The sequence below is a fragment of the Chlamydomonas reinhardtii genome, chromosome 14 (genome assembly GCF_000002595.2).
Source record: "Chlamydomonas reinhardtii strain CC-503 cw92 mt+ chromosome 14, whole genome shotgun sequence".
Taxonomy (NCBI): domain Eukaryota; kingdom Viridiplantae; phylum Chlorophyta; class Chlorophyceae; order Chlamydomonadales; family Chlamydomonadaceae; genus Chlamydomonas; species Chlamydomonas reinhardtii.
The window spans coordinates 426,507-446,856 of record NC_057017.1 but is presented as its reverse complement, the minus strand read 5'-3'; the positions used below and the strand labels follow the sequence as shown (position 1 = coordinate 446,856).

The 20,350-nt window shown below is 62.7% G+C and overlaps 3 protein-coding genes across 3 annotated transcripts in view; all 3 read right to left on the bottom strand.

The window, feature by feature from the left end:
* CHLRE_14g610850v5 (uncharacterized protein) overlaps window positions 1-2,635 on the bottom strand; it is a 4,192-nt gene extending 1,557 nt beyond the window's left edge. Inside the window, exons 1-7 of the mRNA XM_043069981.1 lie at window positions 2,283-2,635; window positions 2,006-2,070; window positions 1,754-1,802; window positions 1,477-1,538; window positions 1,077-1,159; window positions 630-726; window positions 70-141 (exon numbers count right to left, since the gene is read on the bottom strand). Coding sequence (XP_042916654.1) covers window positions 70-141; window positions 630-726; window positions 1,077-1,159; window positions 1,477-1,538; window positions 1,754-1,802; window positions 2,006-2,070; window positions 2,283-2,289 — 435 coding nt within the window. The 5' untranslated portion in view covers window positions 2,290-2,635. The remainder of the gene's footprint in view (window positions 1-69; window positions 142-629; window positions 727-1,076; window positions 1,160-1,476; window positions 1,539-1,753; window positions 1,803-2,005; window positions 2,071-2,282) is intronic.
* A 148-nt stretch (window positions 2,636-2,783) lies between these two features.
* Window positions 2,784-6,645, bottom strand: CHLRE_14g610801v5 (uncharacterized protein). Its single transcript, XM_043069980.1, has 7 exons — window positions 6,378-6,645; window positions 6,191-6,314; window positions 6,025-6,087; window positions 5,749-5,829; window positions 5,568-5,603; window positions 5,131-5,244; window positions 2,784-4,919 (listed from the first exon to the last, which is right to left on the bottom strand). Exons 3-7 carry the CDS (start codon window positions 6,073-6,075, stop codon window positions 4,767-4,769), a joined length of 435 nt encoding a protein of 144 aa, XP_042916653.1. The 5' UTR covers window positions 6,076-6,087; window positions 6,191-6,314; window positions 6,378-6,645; the 3' UTR covers window positions 2,784-4,766.
* Window positions 6,646-7,303: 658 nt separating this feature from the next.
* On the bottom strand, window positions 7,304-20,095 carry CHLRE_14g610750v5 (uncharacterized protein). Its single transcript, XM_043069979.1, has 20 exons — window positions 19,837-20,095; window positions 18,962-19,039; window positions 18,224-18,296; window positions 17,632-17,711; window positions 17,236-17,283; window positions 16,448-16,513; window positions 16,169-16,192; window positions 15,351-15,458; window positions 14,899-14,937; window positions 14,084-14,231; window positions 13,604-13,674; window positions 13,180-13,261; window positions 11,895-11,989; window positions 11,413-11,481; window positions 10,971-11,018; window positions 10,525-10,656; window positions 10,155-10,185; window positions 9,415-9,519; window positions 9,106-9,177; window positions 7,304-8,677 (listed from the first exon to the last, which is right to left on the bottom strand). The coding sequence occupies exons 1-20, from the start codon at window positions 19,990-19,992 to the stop codon at window positions 8,403-8,405; spliced, it is 1,800 nt and encodes a 599-aa protein (XP_042916652.1). The 5' UTR covers window positions 19,993-20,095; the 3' UTR covers window positions 7,304-8,402.
* Window positions 20,096-20,350: the final 255 nt, after the last annotated feature.

The window sequence follows — 20,350 nt, the reverse complement described above, 5'->3', positions numbered from 1 at the left end:
CCCCCCCCCCCCTGCGCACCCCCCTGCGCACCCCCCGCGCCCACCCCCCCCACCCACCCACCCACCCACCTCGTACACGCCCGCCGCCAGGCACGCGCCCGTGCCGGTGCTGAGCGCCCAGATGCTGTCGCCCAGTCCCGCCTGGGGGGAGGAGAGGAGGGAGGAGGGGAGGGGGATTGGGGAGGGAGCTTGGGGAGGGGGATTGGGGAGGGAGGTTGAGGAGGGAGGTTGGGGAGGGGGGTTGGGGACGATATGGCAGGCAGGAGCAATGGCATGCTTTTGGCCCGGTAGCCGCCCTGTGGGCACTGCGCGAGAGATAGTAGCGTGTGCACTCTTGGCGTACTGTGCCATCTCAGTAACCGCCGGCGCCCCCGCACCCGCGCCCGTACCAGCACTCCGCCACCCGCCCACACCCGCCCTAACTTGCTCACACGAGTCCCCGCCCCCCAACACACCAAACCGCCTACACCCGGCCGCATCAACCCCCAACCCACCCCACCCGATGGGGACTACTGTCGAGTGCCACGCTCTTTTGCATTGGGTTCAATTTAGTTGGGTCTGGTGCCTACAATCCCCCCTCCCCGCACACAACCCCCCTCCCCCCCCCCCACACACACGCCCCCCCCCACCTGCAGTACGGCGCTGATGGCCAGTCCCGACACCAGGCACACGCCCGCCGCCACGCCACTCAGCCAGCCCGGCGCCTCGTTCACGTCCGTGATGGGGCTGCGGGAGTGGGGAGGGAGGGCGAGGTTCGGTGGGGTGGGGTGAGCGCGTGCGGCAGTCTGATTGTTGCAAGGCCCAGACGGGGTTTCAGTCATAGAGCCCCTGCCAATTCCGGCCCATCGTCAACCTGGGGTTTGCCCCTTTCCTGCCTTACCCGGCGCACCCCACTGCCTCCAGTCCTCAGTCCACCTCCCCCCCCAGCAACCCCCAACCCCCAATAGGAACTACTGTTGCGTGCCGCTCCGTTTTCAAGCATAGGCCACGCTCTCCTCCTCGCTCTATTGCATTGGGTTTGGTTAAGCTTGGGGTGGTATCTACACCCCCCCCTACACACACATACACACACTCACAGTCCCAGCGGCCCGCGCGCCAGCACCATAATGATCCAGTCGCTTGGCCGCTGCGTCTCGATCTTCCCCAGGAACAACAGCAGCTGCGGCGGCAGCAGCAGGGTTGGCAGGTCACACGACAACGGTGGGTGGAGGGAGGGATGAGTGACGGGTGCAGGTCACACACAGAGTAGCGTGTCAGAGCGGGCACTGGGCTACGGCACGGTATCAGGTGGCACAGCAACCAGCCGATGTGCTGTACAGGCACGTTGCCAAACCAAGCGGCACGTTGCCAAGCCAAACGGCGGTGGAATGCTTGATTAATTGGGCGTGCCGGCATCCCTGCACTGATTTGGACCTGAGCCCCGCACCCCGTAACTACGACCAGCTGCGGCACATCGGGCGGCCACCTCGCGCGCACCTGCTGCAGCGGCGAGGCGTAGAAGAGGCTCACGCCCCACAGCAGGCCCGCCAACGTGTCGGCTGTGCGGAGCAGGAGAGGGGAACAGGCCGCGGCAGTGACGAGGCCAGTAGAAAGCAGGCAGGCAGGCAGATTGAAAAGGCATTGGCGAAGATTGCGTGACCGATGTGGGTCATGACGCCGTGTCCCTACCTCTTGCATGCGGCCCTCGCCCGGCATCGCCATGCAACCGTGCCACCGCCTTCCCCCCTCCTGGTATTTACAACCCCCACCTCACCTGGACCGAAGCCGCTGCCCGACAGCATGTTTGTGTTGTAAATCAGGTCCTGTGTGCGCAATCGACGGGAGTCACAGCACCGTCAAGCCGTCCGCAGGTCGATGTCATCCATACCAGCGGCCTGCCCCACTGATTGCGTGCTACCGAGTTCACCGGTGATACCCGTATCTCAATGTCTCAAGCGAACACCGCCTGCAATCGAAACGACACGGAACACATACACGAAACACACACCAGACCCCCGCCACCCACCTCCACCGCGTCCTCCACGGCCGGGTCAGACAGCCCCACAGTCACGGCACCCGCAAGCACCAGCGCTGCATGCCGTACGGGAGGGAGCACGATAGAAGCATAGCAGCAGTCAGCAGGGGCTCAAAGCAGCACATGTCGTGAAAATGCAGTGGAACTTGGTCCTGGATGATGGGTATGTGGAGCATGCGGCGATGCCGGGCACGATGCACGGCTCGCAGGGGTGCTGTTCGATCGCCGTGGGTCCACTGCCCGCCAGCCACCAGGCATGGCCACTCACCACCCATCGCCAGCAAAATTGCAGTGTCGCCCTTGCGCTCCCCTCCCTCTTTCGTTCCGTTATTGTCACTGTTGCTACTGCAAGCGACGCCACCGCGAGCGGGGCCAGCGACGCGGTATGGGCATGAGCTCGGTGAAAGCTGAAAGCGCTGCGAGCAAGCGCTGCGCCTCACAGCGAGCGCATTTCGCTGGCTATGAAGTAGTGCTTTAGCTTGCATGGCTGAATGGGGTAGTTGCAGTGTGGATACAAAACGAGCGGATGATGTTTGCGCTACAACAAGTGCTGTGGCTCACGTTCATACAATCAGTATTAAGCGAGTAGATAGCTATCATATAGCACGTTGCGTGCCACAGCTCCAACTTATTTTGGCACGGCCATTGCTTATGGCCACCCGCGATTGGTGGCTGGCACGCCACCCGCCACCTACCCTACCCTGTTGCGACGTTGGTCTCCCCCCCCCGTGTCTCGCAGCGACACATTGAACGTAACTGAGGATGGGAATACCGTATATGTGGCAAAGAGTCATCGGACCCGGCAGTGTTCGCCGGCAGGAAGCGCGGATGCACACGACTTGCATTTAGCACTCAAATGGCACAGGTTGCGCACTCCAGTGCCACAGCAGTGCGACCAGCGGTACGTGACTAGCTGAGCCTTGCCCACTTGACCTCGATGCATTTATGTATAACAGTAACCCATCATTCCTATGCGTCACTTTGTACATCAGATGCGCAACAACAGCCTCCTTATCCGTCAAGAGCCTGATGCCGCGTCGTGCCCCCCCCCCCCCCCGCCGTCCTGTTCCACCGCCGCCGACCAGACGTGCAACCGAACCTGACCGCAGCGACCGAGATGCAGCGACGACAGCCAGAAATGCCCCGGCACCCACATGACACACATCGCCACAACTAATTGCAGCGCCGTGTGGTTTCGAATTCCCCTCCGCCCATACACTTTGAACGAGGCCGCAGTCAGCCTGCGTTCTCAACAGCAGCCACTCCTCACACGGTACCGTAATGCCTCGCTCAGACAAATGCGCGCCACTGCTTCCACCGGAATCAGCAGGCGCTGAAGACCCTTCAGGTGACACTCTGACGCCGCCTCGCCCCGCCCGGCTGCCGCCCCGCCCTGGCCCGCCGCCACCGTGCGCCGCCCCGCCCGCTGCCGACTGCCCAGGCCGCTCCTCCCCGCCCGCCTCCGGCGCCCCGCTTGCCGCCTGCTCCTGCCCTGCTGCTGCCGCTGCCGCTGCCGCTGCCGCCCCAGCCGCTCACTCGCAACAGCAGCCTCAGAGCGAGCAGGAGCTCAGGCGGCCGCCCCACAGCTTCCCTGAATGCCTGCAGCCAGGCAGCAACAACAACACAAGCGGGTTAATACGTCAACTATACATCGGTGCTGCTGAGCAGGTGCAGCCGCGCATGCGGCAACTGACAGCAGCAGGAAGGGAGGCAGATGCGTCTCTGACGCGAACGTCTCTGGCATGAACGTCTCTGACACGCAGCCCGACAAGCTCACACGCGATAGCACAACAAACACCGTTTGGCCGCCGAGTCCTCAGACCGTCCGTGAGCAGCCGGACCCAGCTGTTGCCCTGCTGCCCACCTCTTCAACGGCAAGGGCCCACCTGCCCACCTGTTCAACGGCGGACACCTGCTGCAGGCCGCCAGCAGGCACGTCTCTGGCCGCCGCCGCAGCTGCCGCCGCCGCCGCCGGGTTACACCTGCCGTGGCCGCCGCCGCCGCCGCCATGGGATCATACATCGCACTCCACAACCGCCACGGCGGGGCCAGAGCCGCAGGCGGCGAAGCTGCAGCGTTGCATTTGCACTTCCCCAGGAGCGAGCTCCGCTGGCCGCTGTGCCAGGTTAGCTGCCTGTAGACGGCCGGCAGTGGTTCGGCCACCACGCTCTCAAGTCACTCGCTCTTTCAGCGGCGCCGCCCTACCTGCTGTCGCTGCCGGTCACTGCCTTCCTCTTACTACTCCGTATCGTCCTGCTCCTTTACTCAGCACAAGTCGTTGCGCATCCACCCGTACCAAGCTAAACTGAGGCATTTCCTCCAACTCGTTTATCCACAAGCACAAAGGTCCCCACAGCCACTGCCGCCGTAGTCCACACATACCCTTACATGAATGTAGAAATAAATGAATTCCCACCTGGGTCCAGCCAACCTAGCCGCTGTTTCCTGACGCGCTGCCCGCCGCCCGCGGCTGCCATGCCCACACACGCCCCGCCCTGCTGCCATGCCCACCGCGCCAACCAATGCGCCATTCAGCTGACACACGCCGCAGTAGCACGTCACTTGCCGGCAGCGGGCGCATGTCTTGCCGCCGGCGCCGCCGCCAGCACCAGGAATGGGCGCGCAGAGCACAGCGTAAGTTCGGCTGCACACAGCAGCACTGTGCACAACGCTCGAATGCCGACCACGATGTACGGATGGGCAGCCGCGCAGTGCCGCGCACTGCCGCTGCCGCCGCCGCCGCACCAAGCCATCACTGATCCGATCGCGGCGGCAGTGGCTGGGAGGTGAGTGACGCTGCAATGATGGAGAATGTGTCTTTCCATGACCGGACCGCCTCTTTCTTGTTTGACTGGTCTTCATCGGTCATGGCGATAAAAGTCCTTAAGATGAGCAGGTTGGCCACCTGGGGCAGCAGCAGGGCAGCGGCATGTCATACATCCCGCCGGATGGAGCCTTGGGGTGCGAGATGTGAAGGAGGCAAGGTGCCTTAGGCCGCACCAAGCCGCTGCTTTCGCTCCACCGTCCGATCTTCGTTCCTGGACGACCTAGCTTCCAGCAGAGCGCTAGCGCGTTCAATAGAAGTAAGGTCTGACGGGCCATTATTCCTCACGCACCTGGCCTGTTGTGAAGAGGACAAGCGCCACGCCTCCCGCTACGATGCCCATGACCCAGCCGTGCAGCAGCGCCGCGGCGAGCACGATACACAGCAGCATGGCGACGAGGCCACACTGCGGCGGGGGGGGGGGCAGGCAGGCAGGAAGTAACACAGGTGGCCTTTGCGCAACGCACACATGCAAGGCGGAGGAGGAGGGCATCTATCTATCCGCGTGCAGCCACATACATGCCGCTTGCCCTCCTTATCACGCTCCATCACACACACACACACACACACACACACACACACACACACACACACACACACACACACACACACACACACACACACACACACACACACACACACACACACACACACACACACACACACACACACACACACACACACATACACAAACGCACGCACACACACACGCACACACGGCATCCTCACCTGCACCCACATGGAGATGTTCCTTCCGACACTGTTCTGGATGCACGGATTTGGTAGATTTGGGAGGTAGGGGGATAAGTTAACAAAGCCCTGGAGTGAATGGTAGCCATGCATTAGAAGCTTCGCCTTCTTCCAGCAGGCCCCGCTCACACACAGGGCCAGACGCATGCATGGTGCTCACCTGCGTCTTGCGTGCGAGCCACTCAATGAAGCGGCGCTCCGGAATGACGGATGACAATGAGTAGGTGAAACTCGCGACCACCTGCGAGGCACATCGATGGTACATTCGACGGAACAGGGGCATGGGGCAGTAATGGGGCAAAAGTTCTGAAAACATGTGTTACCTGATAGGAAGACCCGTACGACCGACTACGGTAGGCACGTCAGCTGGGTGTGAGCGCACCTTGTGAACCAGGCACCCCGCATCCTGCAGCAGTCTGCACCTGCTGCCACTCACCACGGCGTTCGCGTTTGCGGCGATTGCACCCACACACGCCGCCACGTACATATACGTGAGCACCTGCAAGGATTCATAGCAAACGGCCACGAGTTGCAGTTTTAGGTGCCGTGCGCAGAAACCCCACGTGCGTGGAGATCCCCTGCCTGCCACGCATCTCACGCACCTGCTGCCATCGCTTTCCCACGTCGTCCGCTTTGTAGTTGGTGGGTCCCAGTAGCAGGAAGGACACGCCGATGGTTGCGAACAGCGCCGCAGATACCCCCCACACACTGCAGTCCAGGAGGTACCTGTTCAGCAAGGGCAGTCGGTCACCAACGAGCAGCTCCAGACTTGGGGTCGGGCCTGCCCACCTCTCCTTCACGATCCTTTGGAATTCCAACGGCCCGTAGTCTCGCAATGCCATAGTAGAGCACTTCAGCCAGACAAAGTCGTCGAGCCGGGACATCATGGCCACCGCGCGCTCGCCATCTGCCGCGGTGATAAGGCCGTGGCCTTGATTTGTTGGCCCATCTTTATCATTCGCAGACACTCTATCGACACACTGACGCTGTGTCTCGTCCTCGCCAGTAATCGAAGGAGTGACGCGGACCATAGTATGGACCTGAGTATTGCCGTCCCGTTAATATTAACGCGTGTAAGCACGCACTTGTATCGCTAAGTGAAGTTTGCTATGCTGCTAACACGCTTCCTGTGGCACACGGATTTCGTACTTCATGCATAGTCGACACTGGTCCGGAACGGGGCAGGCCAGTGCGCCCTGACAAACGGTAATCTCGCGGCACCGCCAAACGACGCCATGCATCAGCAGCTCCAGTTCTGTACTCAAACCCGCCACGCAACCCCGCTGGCCGCCACCTGTGCGGGGTTGTATAACGTCAGGTCAGGGTCCTACGATGTACGCATTGAAACGCGCACCGTAGATGCGAACGCGAATGCATGTTGCGTGGCTGTTGTATGCCTTTCCGCTCCCATGCAACTGCTCCGCACAACTGCGTGGGGGGCCGGGGCGGGGGCGGAGTGCAGCGGGAGTGCGGGACCCGGATGAGACGGCCTAACGATGGTGAATTAACCGCATAGATAGGCCATGTCTGAGCCCAAGCGAGGCGGCGTGCCGGTGTATGTGGGTTGCGCCGTCGTTGTCGCTCCAGCCAGGGGGGGGGTAGGAAACAAAGTGCCAGACCCCATGCCCCGAAATCCCCCGGGACCCCCCTTGAGGGGACGACCGACCCCCCGACGGACAAAACCTTGTTGTTCAGGGGTTAAAACCCCTCCATTTTATACCAAAGTGGTGTCAATCGACTCCTCTTGACGAGCACTATCACTCCGTGCCATCAGCTGTCCTGTTCTGAGACTTCGGTCACCGGCGGGATCCTATCCATGGGAATCCCCTTGACCCAGACCACCCCGCGCTCAACTCTCTGCCGCGTGACGAATGGACAATGTGCATCGGCAGCCTTGTTCGACGTGAACTCGTGCGCACCAGCGCTTCAGAGCCCAGCTGTGTCAGTGCGCATGTGTTGAATGTGGAGACATGTCCCGACATGTCCACGCCCGGACGCGCAACTTAGCCCTCCCACGCTTTATTTGTGCTTATTACGTCATAACGTGCACATATGAGCCTCGTACTGCTGCGTTTGGCCCCTAGACCTGCTTGTGGGGCGCTTCCCGAAATCCGCCAGGATGGGCTCCCGAAACCCAACGGACCCCTAGGGACGAGGACCGACCCCCCAACTTTGGCGGCCCAGAACTTCCTTACCAGACACCCCCTTAAAAAACTAAAAGTACGTGCATAATGCTCTCCTAAAGCTCTGTAATATTGAGCATGGGGGTAAGAAATTGAGCTTTCTACCCCGCCCCCCTGCTCCAGCGACCCCAACCCCGCCCGCCACGCACTGAGACTGCGTGCTGGTTGTGATGGGACAGGGCATAAGCCCGATAAGACATGAACCCGAAATAAACATACACGGATACACGCACCGCGGATCGCACCAGCAGCACCGAACACGCCAGCTTCCGCGCATATGTCAGCTAGCAGCACAGCCACGGAACTCCCAAACACAGTCACACATCACCGCCTCATCAACTACGCACGGACCGCGCATGCACGGAGGCCCGCAGCGCGCCGTTGCAACCCTGGGGCTGACATGTTGCTCCGGCGGAAGGTAGTTACATGTGCAACACAACCTGCAACATCACGTGCACCTCTACTGGGTACCCAGTGACCTCTCCCTCTTCCTCTGCCTGCGAGGCACGACCCACGCCTCTTCCTGCAACTCCTCTCGACCGACCGCACCAACCAGCGCTCGCAGTACCCCGCGCGCTTCGATAACCAGCACCCCTACCTGGTCGTCCCCACACCAGTTGCCCTCTGGCCGCTACGCGCCACGGAACCGGGGCGAGGCGCCGAACCTCGGCGAGCCGTAGGGGTTGCGGCCCGCGCCCTGAGCCAGCAATGCCTCCGAGTAGGGGTCGTTGGCGGGGTCCTTGGCGGGGTCAACGCCGCCGCCGCCGCCGATGGCCACCGCCGCGGAGGAGGGGTGGTGCGGGTGCGGCGCCGCGCTGTCGTCGCCGGCAATGCCGTGGCCGTTGCCGGTGTCGGTGTCGTTGGGGTTGCCGGCGGCCAGGGGGCCGCCGCCGGCATGGTGCTTGACTGCGTGCGCGCGTCAGAGGGCGTGGAGTTTGGGTTTGGGTTTGGGTTTGGGTTTCGTTTCGGGTGGAGATGGGCTTCGGGGCAGGGTTGAATGGCACGTGTCATGTCATACCGCGGCTTGGGTGCTTTGCCCCGTCTCCCCGGAGTTCTCACAGCAGCCACAGCGGCAGCTCCGGTTTTGCACCTCCCTCCCTGTCCCCTCCTTTCCCCGCCCCTCACCCGGCACCAGGAAGTCGTCCGGCTCGCCCTCCACGTGCCACTGACACGAACCCTAGACCCCTTTCCCCTCCCTTTCCCTCTTTTCTCCCCCCCCCCCCTCACCCGGAACCAGGAAGTCGTGCCAGTCGTCCGGCTCGCCCTCCACGTGCCACTGACACGAACCCTAGAGCCCCTTTCCCCTCCCTTTCCCTCCCTTCCCCCCCCCTCACCCGGCACCAGGAAGTCGTGCCAGTCGTCCGGCTCGCCCTCCACGTGGCCCAGCTCGGCCTCGTGGTCGTGCGCTGCGTGTGCGTACATGCAAGTTATGAAGGGTGTGTGCGGTTTCCCAGCCCCCAATGCCCCTCCCCTTCTACCGCACGTGTGCCTTCCCCCGCCCCACACCCATGCACACGCAAACCCGCCACGCGCGGCCACGGACACGCACGCACCCTCCCCCCCACAAACACACGCTGGTCGGGCGGGCTTTCGTTCCTTCCTAACGCACGCACACACCCCGCCCCCCACACACTCGCACTCACACACTGCCATGCGGTCCAGCGCCTTGCGGACCTCCTTCTTCCAGTTGACCAGCAGCCACGTCAGCACGCACAGCGCCGCAGCCACGAAGTCGCCCGTGTCAATGCCTGGCGGGGGCGTGCAGGAGAGGTGTAAGTGGGTGGGTGCAGGTAGGTACCACGAAGGTGCCAACAGAATAGCAGATTGAGTAGTACCGGGGCAGATTGAGTAGTACCGGGGCAGATTGAGTAGTACCGGGGCAGATTGAGTAGTACCGGGGCAGATTGAGTAGTACCGGGGCAGATTGAGTAGTACCGGGGCAGATTGAGTAGTACCGGGGCAGATTGAGTAGTACTGGGGCAGATTGAGTAGTACCGGGGCAGATTGAGTAGTACCGGGGCAGATTGAGTAGTACCGGGGCAGATTGAGTAGTACCGGGGCAGATTGAGTAGTACCGGGGCAGATTGAGTAGTACCGGGGCAGATTGAGTAGTACCGGGGCAGATTGAGTAGTACCGGGGCAGATTGAGTAGTACCGGGGCAGATTGAGTAGTACCGGGGCAGATTGAGTAGTACCGGGGCAGATTGAGTAGTACCGGGGCAGATAAGAGCTGAGGGCACGGCGCGGTGCTGGTGACGCAGGGGCGCATGGGTGTGGGTGTGGGTGTGGGTGTGGGTGTGGGTGTGGGTGTGGGTGAGGGTGTGGGTGTGTGGGGGTTACATTCATGATTAGTTAAGGAAGTGGTAGATGGGGGGTGACTCACCAATCCACAGGCCCTTGAGACCGAGCGACGTCTGTGGGGCGCGGCAGAGGTAGTTGTGAGAGTTACGGGTTAGCCATTTTGTGTCAGCAGGCCGAGCAGCCGCCCGGAGTTTAGTTGGGCGCCTCGGTTATCAGGCCGCAGCACACACAGATGTTGGCACAGTCGCTGAGCGCGAAATCACAACTAAATGCTGCAACCCACGCCCGCCCATCTGCCTCCAAGACCCCTCCTCCCCGCTGCCCCCACCCACCCACCAACACCCCCCCCCCCCCCACACACACACACACAACCCCCACTACCCATCACCCACCCACCACTTACCCACACCCCACCCCCACTACCACTACCCCACTCCTCCAGGCCCACCTACCCTGAATGTGAGCCACCACCCGAACGCCACGCCGCTTCCCCAGAAGCCGATGAGGTTGAAGGCCATGAGCTGGTGCTGCCGGCCCATGCCGCGGAGGACGCCCTGGCTGGTGCCGAAGGCGCCGTCAAAGAACTGGGAGGGAGGGAGGGGGAGGGGGAGGGAGAGGGGGTTAAACGTCTCATGATTGATTGAGAAATGAAGGCGTGGAGGGGGAAGGGGGGTTGTAGATACCAGTCCAAAGTGAACCGAACCCAGTGCAAGGGGCAGGGGGAGGAAATGGTTTGCAGAAGGGGAAGGCAGTTCAGCACCACTTCGCAACCTGCATAGCCCACACGAGTCCGCGCGATGCAGGATCCACTCCACACACTCTTAACACCCACTCAGCCACATCCACCTGCCGACCTCCCACACAAGCCCCCATTCACCCCACCCACCCACCCACCCACCTGGAAAGCCACGCCGAAGATGGCAATGCGCGCCACCAGACCCGCCACCTGCGCACACACGAAAGCAGCAGGAGGCGTAGGCGTGGCCGAGGTGGGGCGCGGAGTCAGGCCGGCAGACGCCACTGACCCGACGCCATTCGTGGTCGTGGTCCGGCCAATGCGCCCAGGCACCCCGCCGCCAAGGCCCCGACGCATTCTTAAATCCCCCCCCCCCGGGGCCCTTGATAGAAGTCACACGGCCTCCATCCCGCTGCCCCAACGAGCCAGTCCCCCGACCGTAACACGCCACGCCCTGCCCCCCGCCCCCTGGCCCCCCTCCCACCCAGTGCTTCCTTTTGGGATTGGTTCAAAGATAACTTCCTTCCGCCACCCCCCACACCCCCCACACCACCCCCCCAACCCACCCAACCCCCCCCCACACACACACCCCACACACACTGACCTCTGGGTCGTTGGTGAAGAGGTAGCCCAGCGAGTGGCGCGCCGCGAACATGATCAGGCCGCACGTGCCCTGCAGCGTTCGGGTGAAGGGGGAGCACACTCATGATCAGGCCGCACGTGCCCTGCAAGCGTGGCGTTAGTCGGGGTGAAGGGGGAGAGGGGGAGGGGAGGCGCGTGGAGGTGGGGGTGGGTGGGGATTACATTCATGATTATTTACGACATGAAGGCGTAGCCAGGAACAGGGGAGAGGGAGAGGAGGCGCGTGGAGGTGGAGGGAAAAGCGCGGGGAACAGCCGTCGCAGGCAAGACGGAAGGTGTCGGGAGGTGTCGGGAGGTGTCAGGGGGCACAGAACACAAGGCGGACGGAGACGCGAGGGCTGTGGGTGTGCACGTGTGACTCTGCATAACCCCCTCCCTGCGTCAGTGGACAGTGTTGGGAGACGGCGGGGCACACACAGCACGCACAGCACACACAGCACGCACCTGGAACAGCGTGCCGCTCACCACACACAGCATGCCCGCCAGCGCCGCCTGCTTCGCACGGCCCGCGCCCAGCAGGTTGCCCACACGAATGGTGGCTGTGCGCAGTGGGCAGCGGCGGTGGTGGCGGCAGCACAGCAGAGTGTGTGATACTAGTGCGGGTAGCGGAGTAGCGCGGGGGCGCTAGGAAGCAGGCGACAGCAACCGTTCAAATGCCTTTCCCAGATGCTGCTTGCATGCCAGACGCTGCTTGCATGCTAGACGCTGCATGCCAGACGCCAACTAACAAGACCGGCACCCCTGTCCGAGCCACTCATCCCTGTCCCTTTCCGCTTCCCATTGCACGCCGCCCATGCCACGCCGCCTGTACCCTGGATACAGTCCCTTGGACACCGCTCCTCTCTCCATGCAGCCACGCCACACCTGCCCTCAACATTCTCCCCTCCCCTCCCCCTCCATTCCCTCCCTCCCTCTCCCCCTGCACTCCCCCTGTAACGTGCGTACATCATCATCAGGGTTAACCTCACAACCCCCGTGTAACGGTACTATGGTTTGACACAGCCCATGGTCCACACCCTGGTCCTCATAACTTTGGTGAATGTTGGCCATTCATACGGGAATACCTGTGTCCCACCGATGCCAGTCCTCACACCCCTCTCCCCTCTAACCCCACCTCCCTCCTCCCCCCTCCTCCCTCGCCCCCTCCCCCCTTCATACCCGCTGTGGCCACCGCGAAGGGGAAGCTGATGAAGGTTTAGGTGCACACACACACACACACACACACACACACGCACGCACGCACACACACATACACACACACACACACACACGCACGCACGCACGCACGCACGCACGCACGCACGCACGCACGCACGCACGCACGCACGCACGCACGCACGCACGCACGCACGCACGCACGCACGCACGCACGCACGCACGCACGCACGCACGCACGCACGCACGCACGCACGCACGCACGCACGCACGCACGCACGCACGCACGCACGCACGCACGCACGCACGCACGCACGCACGCACGCACGCACGCACGCACGCACGCACGCACGCACACCCCACAACACACGCATTGTTCACACACACACACACACACACACACACACACACACACACACACACACACACACACACACACACACACACACACACACACACACACACACACACACACACACACACACACACACACACACACACACACACACACACACACACACACACTTATCTACCCCTCCCCCCTCCTCCCTCCCTCGCCCGCTCCCCCTCCTACCCGCCGTGGCCACCGCGAAGGGAAAGCTGATGAAGGTGTATGTGCACACGCCCAACAGCGTGGAGTGGGCCGACACCTCCACCTGTATGTGTGTGTGTGGGGGGGCGGGGGTAGATAAGGGTGCGTGTGTGTGTGTGTGTGTGTGTGTGTTTTGTGTGTGTGTGTGTGTGTGTGTGTATGTGTGTCAGGAAAGCACCCGGGGGACAGGGTGAGCACTTGGACTGTGCCAGGGTCTGTTGCGATGGTGCGGCGCCGCCCCGTGCGGCTTGAAACTCGCGTGTCATCCCCACGCAACACCCCCCGTTCTAGTCGGTTTGGTTTAGTGTGGGCTGGTATTTACAACCCCCCCCCCCTAAAAAAGCCTCCCTCTGCCTCCCGCTCTACAGTTCTCTGTACCATCTTTGCCTCCCCCGAGTGCACCCACCTGCCCCAGGGCTCCGGCGAAGGCGGTGGTGATGTCGAACGACCCAGCCTCCAGGGCCAACATGCAGCCGCCTGCCCCAGGCAGTAGCACATACACGTGCGAGGCGTGCGGTGGGCACGTGTGGTGGTGAGCACGTGTGGTTGTGAGCACGTGTGTGGTGAGCATGTGTGACATGTTTGAGGAGCAGCGCGTGCCGTGTTAGCGGTGGGCTACAGCGCGGCTCGTGTGGCGTGTGTGAGCAGAGAGCAGCCCAGTCCGGCAATCACCCAGCCCGGTGTAGTGCGATGCTGCGCTCATGCCTCTCCTCAGTCGACCTTCCATTTCTGGAACATAACCACCCCTCCTACTCCTAACGTTCCTACATATTCTTAATCTCATACAGGAAGACACACATACACGCACACACACACACACACACACACATTCCCGCGTGTAGCTTTCAATTTAAACCCACATTCTCCCTGTCGCTCGCTCCCTCACCCGGGATGCCCAGCGACAGGAAGGCGCCCAGGATGCGCGGGCTGAGCGCCTTGCCCCAGCAGCGCCGGCTGCGCGCCAGCCAGCGGCCCCAGCCGCCCGGGTGGTGCCGGTGCTGCAGCGCCACCACCACACCCACGTACACGAAGAACTGTTCGTGTGTGTGTGTGTTGGGGGGGTGGGGGTGAGGGGTGAGGGTGGGGGTTGCAGATACCAGCCCAAACTAAACCAAAACCAACGAAAAGGGGGGTTGAGGGTTGAGGGTGCGGGTTTAGGTAGGGGGGTTCCAGGGTGGGGGTTGAGGGTGGGGGATGAGAGTGTGGGTTGAGGCGGGGGAGGCGTAAGAAGAGGGAGGGGGGAGGTGTAGGGAGTGGGAGGCGATTGCAGGCATGACTACGGGAGTCAGACAACGGCGGTGAAGAGGGTAGGTACCTCGGAGTGTGCCCTAATATTTGGCCCACTTTTGAGCTAGGGCCGGCAGTGCTCGATCCAAGTCGTGGCGCACACGACAGCAGCGCTGCCCGCCACAGTAGGTGACGACTGCAGCTGCGTGTGGTCGCTGTACCCAGCCCCCGGCCTGCCTTCTCGGCCCTGTTGACGCAAACCACGCCCCGCCCTGTCCCGTCCCACGCACCCCACCCCTCCCGAGCCCTGCCCTGCCCTGCCCTTACCACCACGCTCCTCGCCCCTCTCCTGCACTGCCTCTGCCCCCCGCCCCTCTCCTGCTCCCTCCTGCCCCCCCCCCTGCCCCCCCCCTGCTCCCCCCTGCTCGCCCGCCTCCCCCCCCTTCCCACACACACGCCCCCACACGCCCACACCTGCACGAAGCGCGAGAAGCTGGTGGCCATTGGCGCGCCCTGCAGCGGCGGGGGGGGGGGGTGCAGCGGGGGAGAGAGTGTGTGTGCAGTGGCGGGTGTGTGTGTGCAGCAGTAGAAGCAGCAGTGGGGCTGGGGCGACCACGGGCGGCTATCCACACAAACACACACACACACCACATACCACACACCACACATACACATATACACACACACACACACACACACAGTGCACACCAGTGCCCTTCCCCCCCTAGGCCGTGGGTCGTGGGCACCGTGCGGCTCCCGTGGTCGCCCCAGACCCACTGCTACTGCTGCTAATGCTGTTGCACACACATACCCGCCACTGCAAGCAAGTCAGCGGTCCCCGCCGCGCGCCCCTAGTTCCCCTTTGGTGCCTTCTGCACATGGTACTTGAACACAACCTACCCTCCGCCCCCCCATTCCCCCCACACCTTGAAGCCCAGGTAGTGGATGAACAGCGCGTTGGAGGCGACGTTGAAGGCGCAGGTGCCCGCGGCCACAATGGCGGGGGGCAGCATCACGTTCTGGGTCTGCATGAACTGTGGGGTTGGGGGGCGGGGGGGGGCGGGGAGGAGAGGAGAGGAGGTGGAGGAAACAGTGCGAGGGAGGTGGGGGGGAATTGGGGGAGGTGGCGGGACAGGGAGGTGGGGGCATAGGATTGCGTGTTGGTGGTGGTGGGAGTGTGGGCTTGGACGGGGTGTATTTCACGGCCAAACCACGGATGGCAGCTGTTTGGGCAGCAGCTGTTGCTGCCGCTGTGTGTGCGGTCGTGCGCGTGCACCGGGGGCACCACTGCCGGAAGCCGTGCGGAAGCACAGCCGGCCTGACGTGGTCATGATGAGCGGGCCTCATGGGCTGGGTCATGAGCTGGCCTCATGTGAGCTGTGGGCCGCCTGGTGAGCGCGGTGGCGTGTAGGCTCGGGTGGCGTGTAGGCGGCAAGCGGCGTAAGGACGGACGGCAAGTGCTGCTGTGAGTGCCAAAGCTGTTTCTCTCTGAGCGTCCGAGTTGCTTCCCGAATTCTTTCCTGAGATCCCCTTCGTGACCCGTGCTCCGCCTCCCTCTGCCTCTCCCTCCCCCTTCCTCTCTCCCCCTCCCTTCCTCCTCCCTCCCTCCCTCCGTCCTCCCTCCCTCCTCCCTCCCTTTGTGTGCCATCTGTTGGGTTCTGGGAATCAGCTGCATCCTACGGGACTTTACCAACCTGCCTTACCACTGTCCCATCGCACTCCCTCCTCCCTCCCTCCCCCTCACCTTCATCGCCACCACACTCCACATCTGAGGAGTGAGGGGATGGCAGTCGGAAGCACGGGTGGGGAGTAAGGACAAACACGTACACAAACAGTTAGGAGCTCCGCAAACGGCGGGTGCTGCTGCTTTAGCCCCTCACCTATGCGAGCCACCCACCAGCGCCCTTTACCACCTTCCCCTCCTCTCCCGCCAATCTCCCACGCCCGCTCCCCTTCCTTGTCCCGCCTCCCACCCCGGCATCGCCCCCTCACCACCCCCCTCACCACCCCCCACCCCTCCTACCATGGGCCACAGCCCCGGGATGAGCCAGCGGCAGAACTGCCCGACCAGCTCCGCCACCGCCGGCTCCTGCAGTGGATGATGACATTGGACGCAGGGGGATACAGCTCAACATACGCAGCATTAGAGAGAGTATACAAACGATATTGAAACTATTGACCAATTGCCACGAGGATACCCAGGGTAATGAAGAATACCGGTAGAAACAGTGCTGGTGGTTTGGGATGTTTGGGCACGCAGAAAGCGGTTGACAGTGCGAATCCCCCAAGACTCCCCTCACGGCCCTGACCGACCCTGACAGCCCACCCCCTGACTGACAGGCGCCCCCCCAACCCCCCCCCACACACCCCCACACACACACCGCCCACCCACCCCAACCCCCCCGCACACACCCATACACACACACCCCACACACCCCCACCCCACACCCCACCCACCCCACCTGGAAGAACAGGTGCACCGCCACCCCACCCCACCTGGAAGAACAGGTGCACCGCCACACCCACCCCACCTGGAAGAACAGGTGCACCGCCACACCCACCCCACCCACCCCACCCACCCCACCTGGAAGAACAGGTGCACACCCCACCCACCCCACCCACCCCACCTCACCCCACCTGGAAGAACAGGTGCACCGCCACCCCACCCCACCTGGAAGAACAGGTGCACCGCCACCCCCACCCCACCTGGAAGAACAGGTGCACCGCCACCCCCACCCCACCTGGAAGAACAGGTGCACCGCCACCCCCACCCCACCTGGAAGAACAGGTGCACCGCCACCCCCACCCCACCTGGAAGAACAGGTGCACCGCCACCTCGCGGCCGTACCACAGGCCCACCTGCGTGTGTGGGTATGTGTGTGTGTGTGTGTGTGGGGCAGTGCAAGGATGTTTGGAAAAGCAGTACAGCGGTGGAGGGGGGGGGAGGGCAGCAGAAGGGCGGGGCAGGGTCCAGGGTGGGGGACGGGGAGGCAGTGTGTGTGTGTGTGTGTATGTGTGTGTGTATAATGCATGGCGGCAGTCTCGGCTGCAATGTTGGCGTCAGCGCAAGGCGTCAGTACTCCTCGCTCCCACCTCTCCACCTCCCCCTCCGTTTTTGTTGGTTTTGGTTTAGTTTGGGCTGGTATTTACAATGCCCCTCCCCCTAACCCCCTCCTCCCCTCACCACCTCCCTCCCCCCCCTCTCACCGCCATGACTCCGCAAAGGCCGCTCAGCACCACCAGCGAGGCGTAGGTCCACGTCAGCAGGCTGCTGTAGTCGTTGGCGCCTTTTTTGAAGGGGGGGGGCGGGGGGGGAGCGTGTGTGTTCGTGTGTGTGTGTGTGTTAAACAAAGAATCAAACGGAACAATTCCGCCATACACGCGTGTGTGTGTGTGTGTGTGTGGTGTGGTGTGTGGTGTGTGGTGTGTGCGGTGTGCGGTGTGTTGTGTGTTGTATGTTGTGTGTTGTGTGTGTGTGTGTGTGTGTGTGTGTGTGTGTGTGTGGTTGTGGGCTGGTGGGAGGTCGGGTAGGTGCTCCAGGCAACACCTCACATCAACACGCCACCTCAGCGCCCCCGACCTCCTGGTCTCTGCTCCCTCTCCGTCGCCGCCTTCCCCTCCCTCCCCTTCCCCGGCCCCCCGGCCTCCTTCCCCCCTACCACTCAACTAATCATGAATGTAACTCCCTGCATTTCTGGGTTGGGTGACCATTCCTCGAATCTTGGGACCTATTCCATTGGGCTCGGGCATACAACCCCTCCTCCCCAAAACACACTCACACCCCGCCGCCGCCTCTCACCAAAGGCCTGGCTGCCCAGGGTGTCCAGGGCTGTGGAGCAGCCCAACAGGAAGAACCACAACAGGTTGAAGTACTGGGACGTGGAGGGCGAGGGGAGAGGGGAGTGGGGAGGAGGGGCAGGAGGGTGGGAAGGAGTGGGGAGGGGGAGCGGGTTCCAGGCATGGCTAGTCAGGAGAAGCCGGTGTTACAACGGCGCAGCGGGTGGCGTGTCCGGAGCGGAGCAGTGACGATTGAGGAAGTGCAGTGGAGGAGGCAATGGACCGACCGGGAGCAGGGGCGTGGAAGCGAGCATGGGACCTGCTGGGACCTGCAAACTCCACCTCCTGCCATGAGCTTGTCATCCCTCGCGTGATGCGGCGCGATCCCTCCATGAGCAAGGCCCCCCCTCCAACACCCCCACCCCCGCCAACATCCCCCCAAACCCCACCCCCACCCGGCTCCCTGTGCATGGGACCTGCTGGGACCTGCAAACTCCCACTCCTTCCGGTGTGTCTGGTCTGGTCTAGCCTGGTCTGGTCTGTCTGCTCTCCTCCCACCAGTTCGCTCCTCGCCCCTCCTCGCCCCACCCCCACAACACCCCCAACACCCTGCCCTCACCGTGTCGCCCGGCGCCGCCCCCTCGCCCCCTCTCCCCCTCGCCCCCTCGCCTCCTCGCCTCCTCGCCTCCTCGCCTCTCGCCTCCTCGCCTCCTCGCCTCCTCGCCCCACCCCCACCACACCGTCCCATGCAACCCCTCACCGTGTTGCCCAGCGCCGCCGCCGCCAGCTCGCTGACGCCCAGGTGGCCCACGAACACCTGGTCCGTCACCACCATGGTCTGGTTGGGGGGGGCAGGGGGGGCAGGGGAGGGCAGGGGAGGGCAAGGGGGGTTTGGGCCTTTGGGGGAGGAGGAGGGGAGGGGATGGCAGGGGGTTGGGAGGGGCTTGGGGAGGGGTATAGGAGCGATTGATGGAGGCAGTTGGGAAGGGGGTTACCGTAGATGTTAAAAGGATGAAGTAAGTGGGGTTCAGGAGGGTTGGGCATGTGTGAGCTGGGCAAGCGGCGTGGCGTGTGAACGTCGGATAGCGAAATGTTAGCGCAGTACCGCCCAGGCCCACCTCCCGCCGTCCCAGTGCGCAGCAGCTCTATCACCGCCAGGCAATGTTCGCAGTCCCTACTGCACCTTATACACGTCATAACGGCCACCCCAAATTCCTATTCTGGCAAGGAGCGTATAAAAATGCACCGAGCTGGTAAGAAAGCGCCCTGGACGAACGCCGTGCGGCAGTTGGCTTGCGCTGGGACGGCTATTAGGGTTTACTATAAATCAACGCAGCCGAGCGACCGCGTTGACAGTGCTGGGACAGTATTATTGTGCACGTTAGGGAGCCTGGACAAGGCCTGAACACGGCCTGTGCGTTCGACAAGGTTTCGATTGCACGTGCTGTAGGGGCGCCTCGCCCAAACCTGGCCCCCGCCATCAACGAGTGCATCAAAGAAGCCCATGTATGCCACACAATTCATTGGCGCTGCTGGGCAGGCCTGAGAGCCCAAGTCTTTTCGAGGTGCGCCTGGCGACAACGCCCCGACGGTTCGCCCTCTGGCGTTTCCTACAAGCGCTCCACACATGCCCACCTGGCTACTGCACGTTGTCACGATGCAGGGAGCCGCAAGCGCAAAGATGGCACGCAGTTCACGTTTCCAAAAACCCTTCGGCATGGGGGGCTCCGCATTTTCCGCTTCGTTCAAAAGCGGCGCCTCAAGTGGCGCCTCTGGCTCTGTAGGTGCCATCTCAGTGACTCTCGCGCCTCTTCACAAAAGTCCACAAGCAAGTATTGCACGTTCAATCAGTGCACAGCCTTCAACACTAGTGTATTCATGAATGCATATACATGGACAAGGTATCGTTAAATCATGCACTGATGCGAATGTGGTGGCGAAATGGCGCCGCGCGCGTGCACGCCTTCGCATGCCTGCAATCATGCACTTCGCCCCTAGCTGCAAGGTTGCGGGACTCGGTCTCCCAAGGCCATGCACTCTTTGCCCCTTGCGCTCAACCCAAGCCTCTGCAGCACATGACCTCATCCCCGCAGCGGCTGTCAGTGAACGTGTGTTGGGGTATTGTGATGCTACCTCGCATGCTGACGTT

Bases quoted from the DNA above. Each gene is read 5' to 3' on its own strand.
- CHLRE_14g610750v5 (XM_043069979.1), bottom strand. From the start codon at position 19,992: ATGGCACCTACAGAGCCAGAGGCGCCACTTGAGGCGCCGCTTTTGAAC. The intron at 17,712-18,223 runs GTGAGAGGCGGC...CCTTCAAAAAAG, and splicing joins CCTGGGCAGCCAGGCCTTTG to GCGCCAACGACTACAGCAGC. The intron at 11,482-11,894 runs GTGCGTGCTGTG...CGAACGCTGCAG, and splicing joins TGAGCGGCACGCTGTTCCAG to GGCACGTGCGGCCTGATCAT.
- CHLRE_14g610801v5 (XM_043069980.1), bottom strand. From the start codon at position 6,075: ATGTACGTGGCGGCGTGTGTGGGTGCAATCGCCGCAAACGCGAACGCC. The intron at 5,830-6,024 runs GTGAGTGGCAGC...TGTGCCTCGCAG, and splicing joins CCGCAAACGCGAACGCCGTG to GTGGTCGCGAGTTTCACCTA. The intron at 5,245-5,567 runs GTGAGGATGCCG...CCCCCGCCGCAG, and splicing joins ACATCTCCATGTGGGTGCAG to TGTGGCCTCGTCGCCATGCT.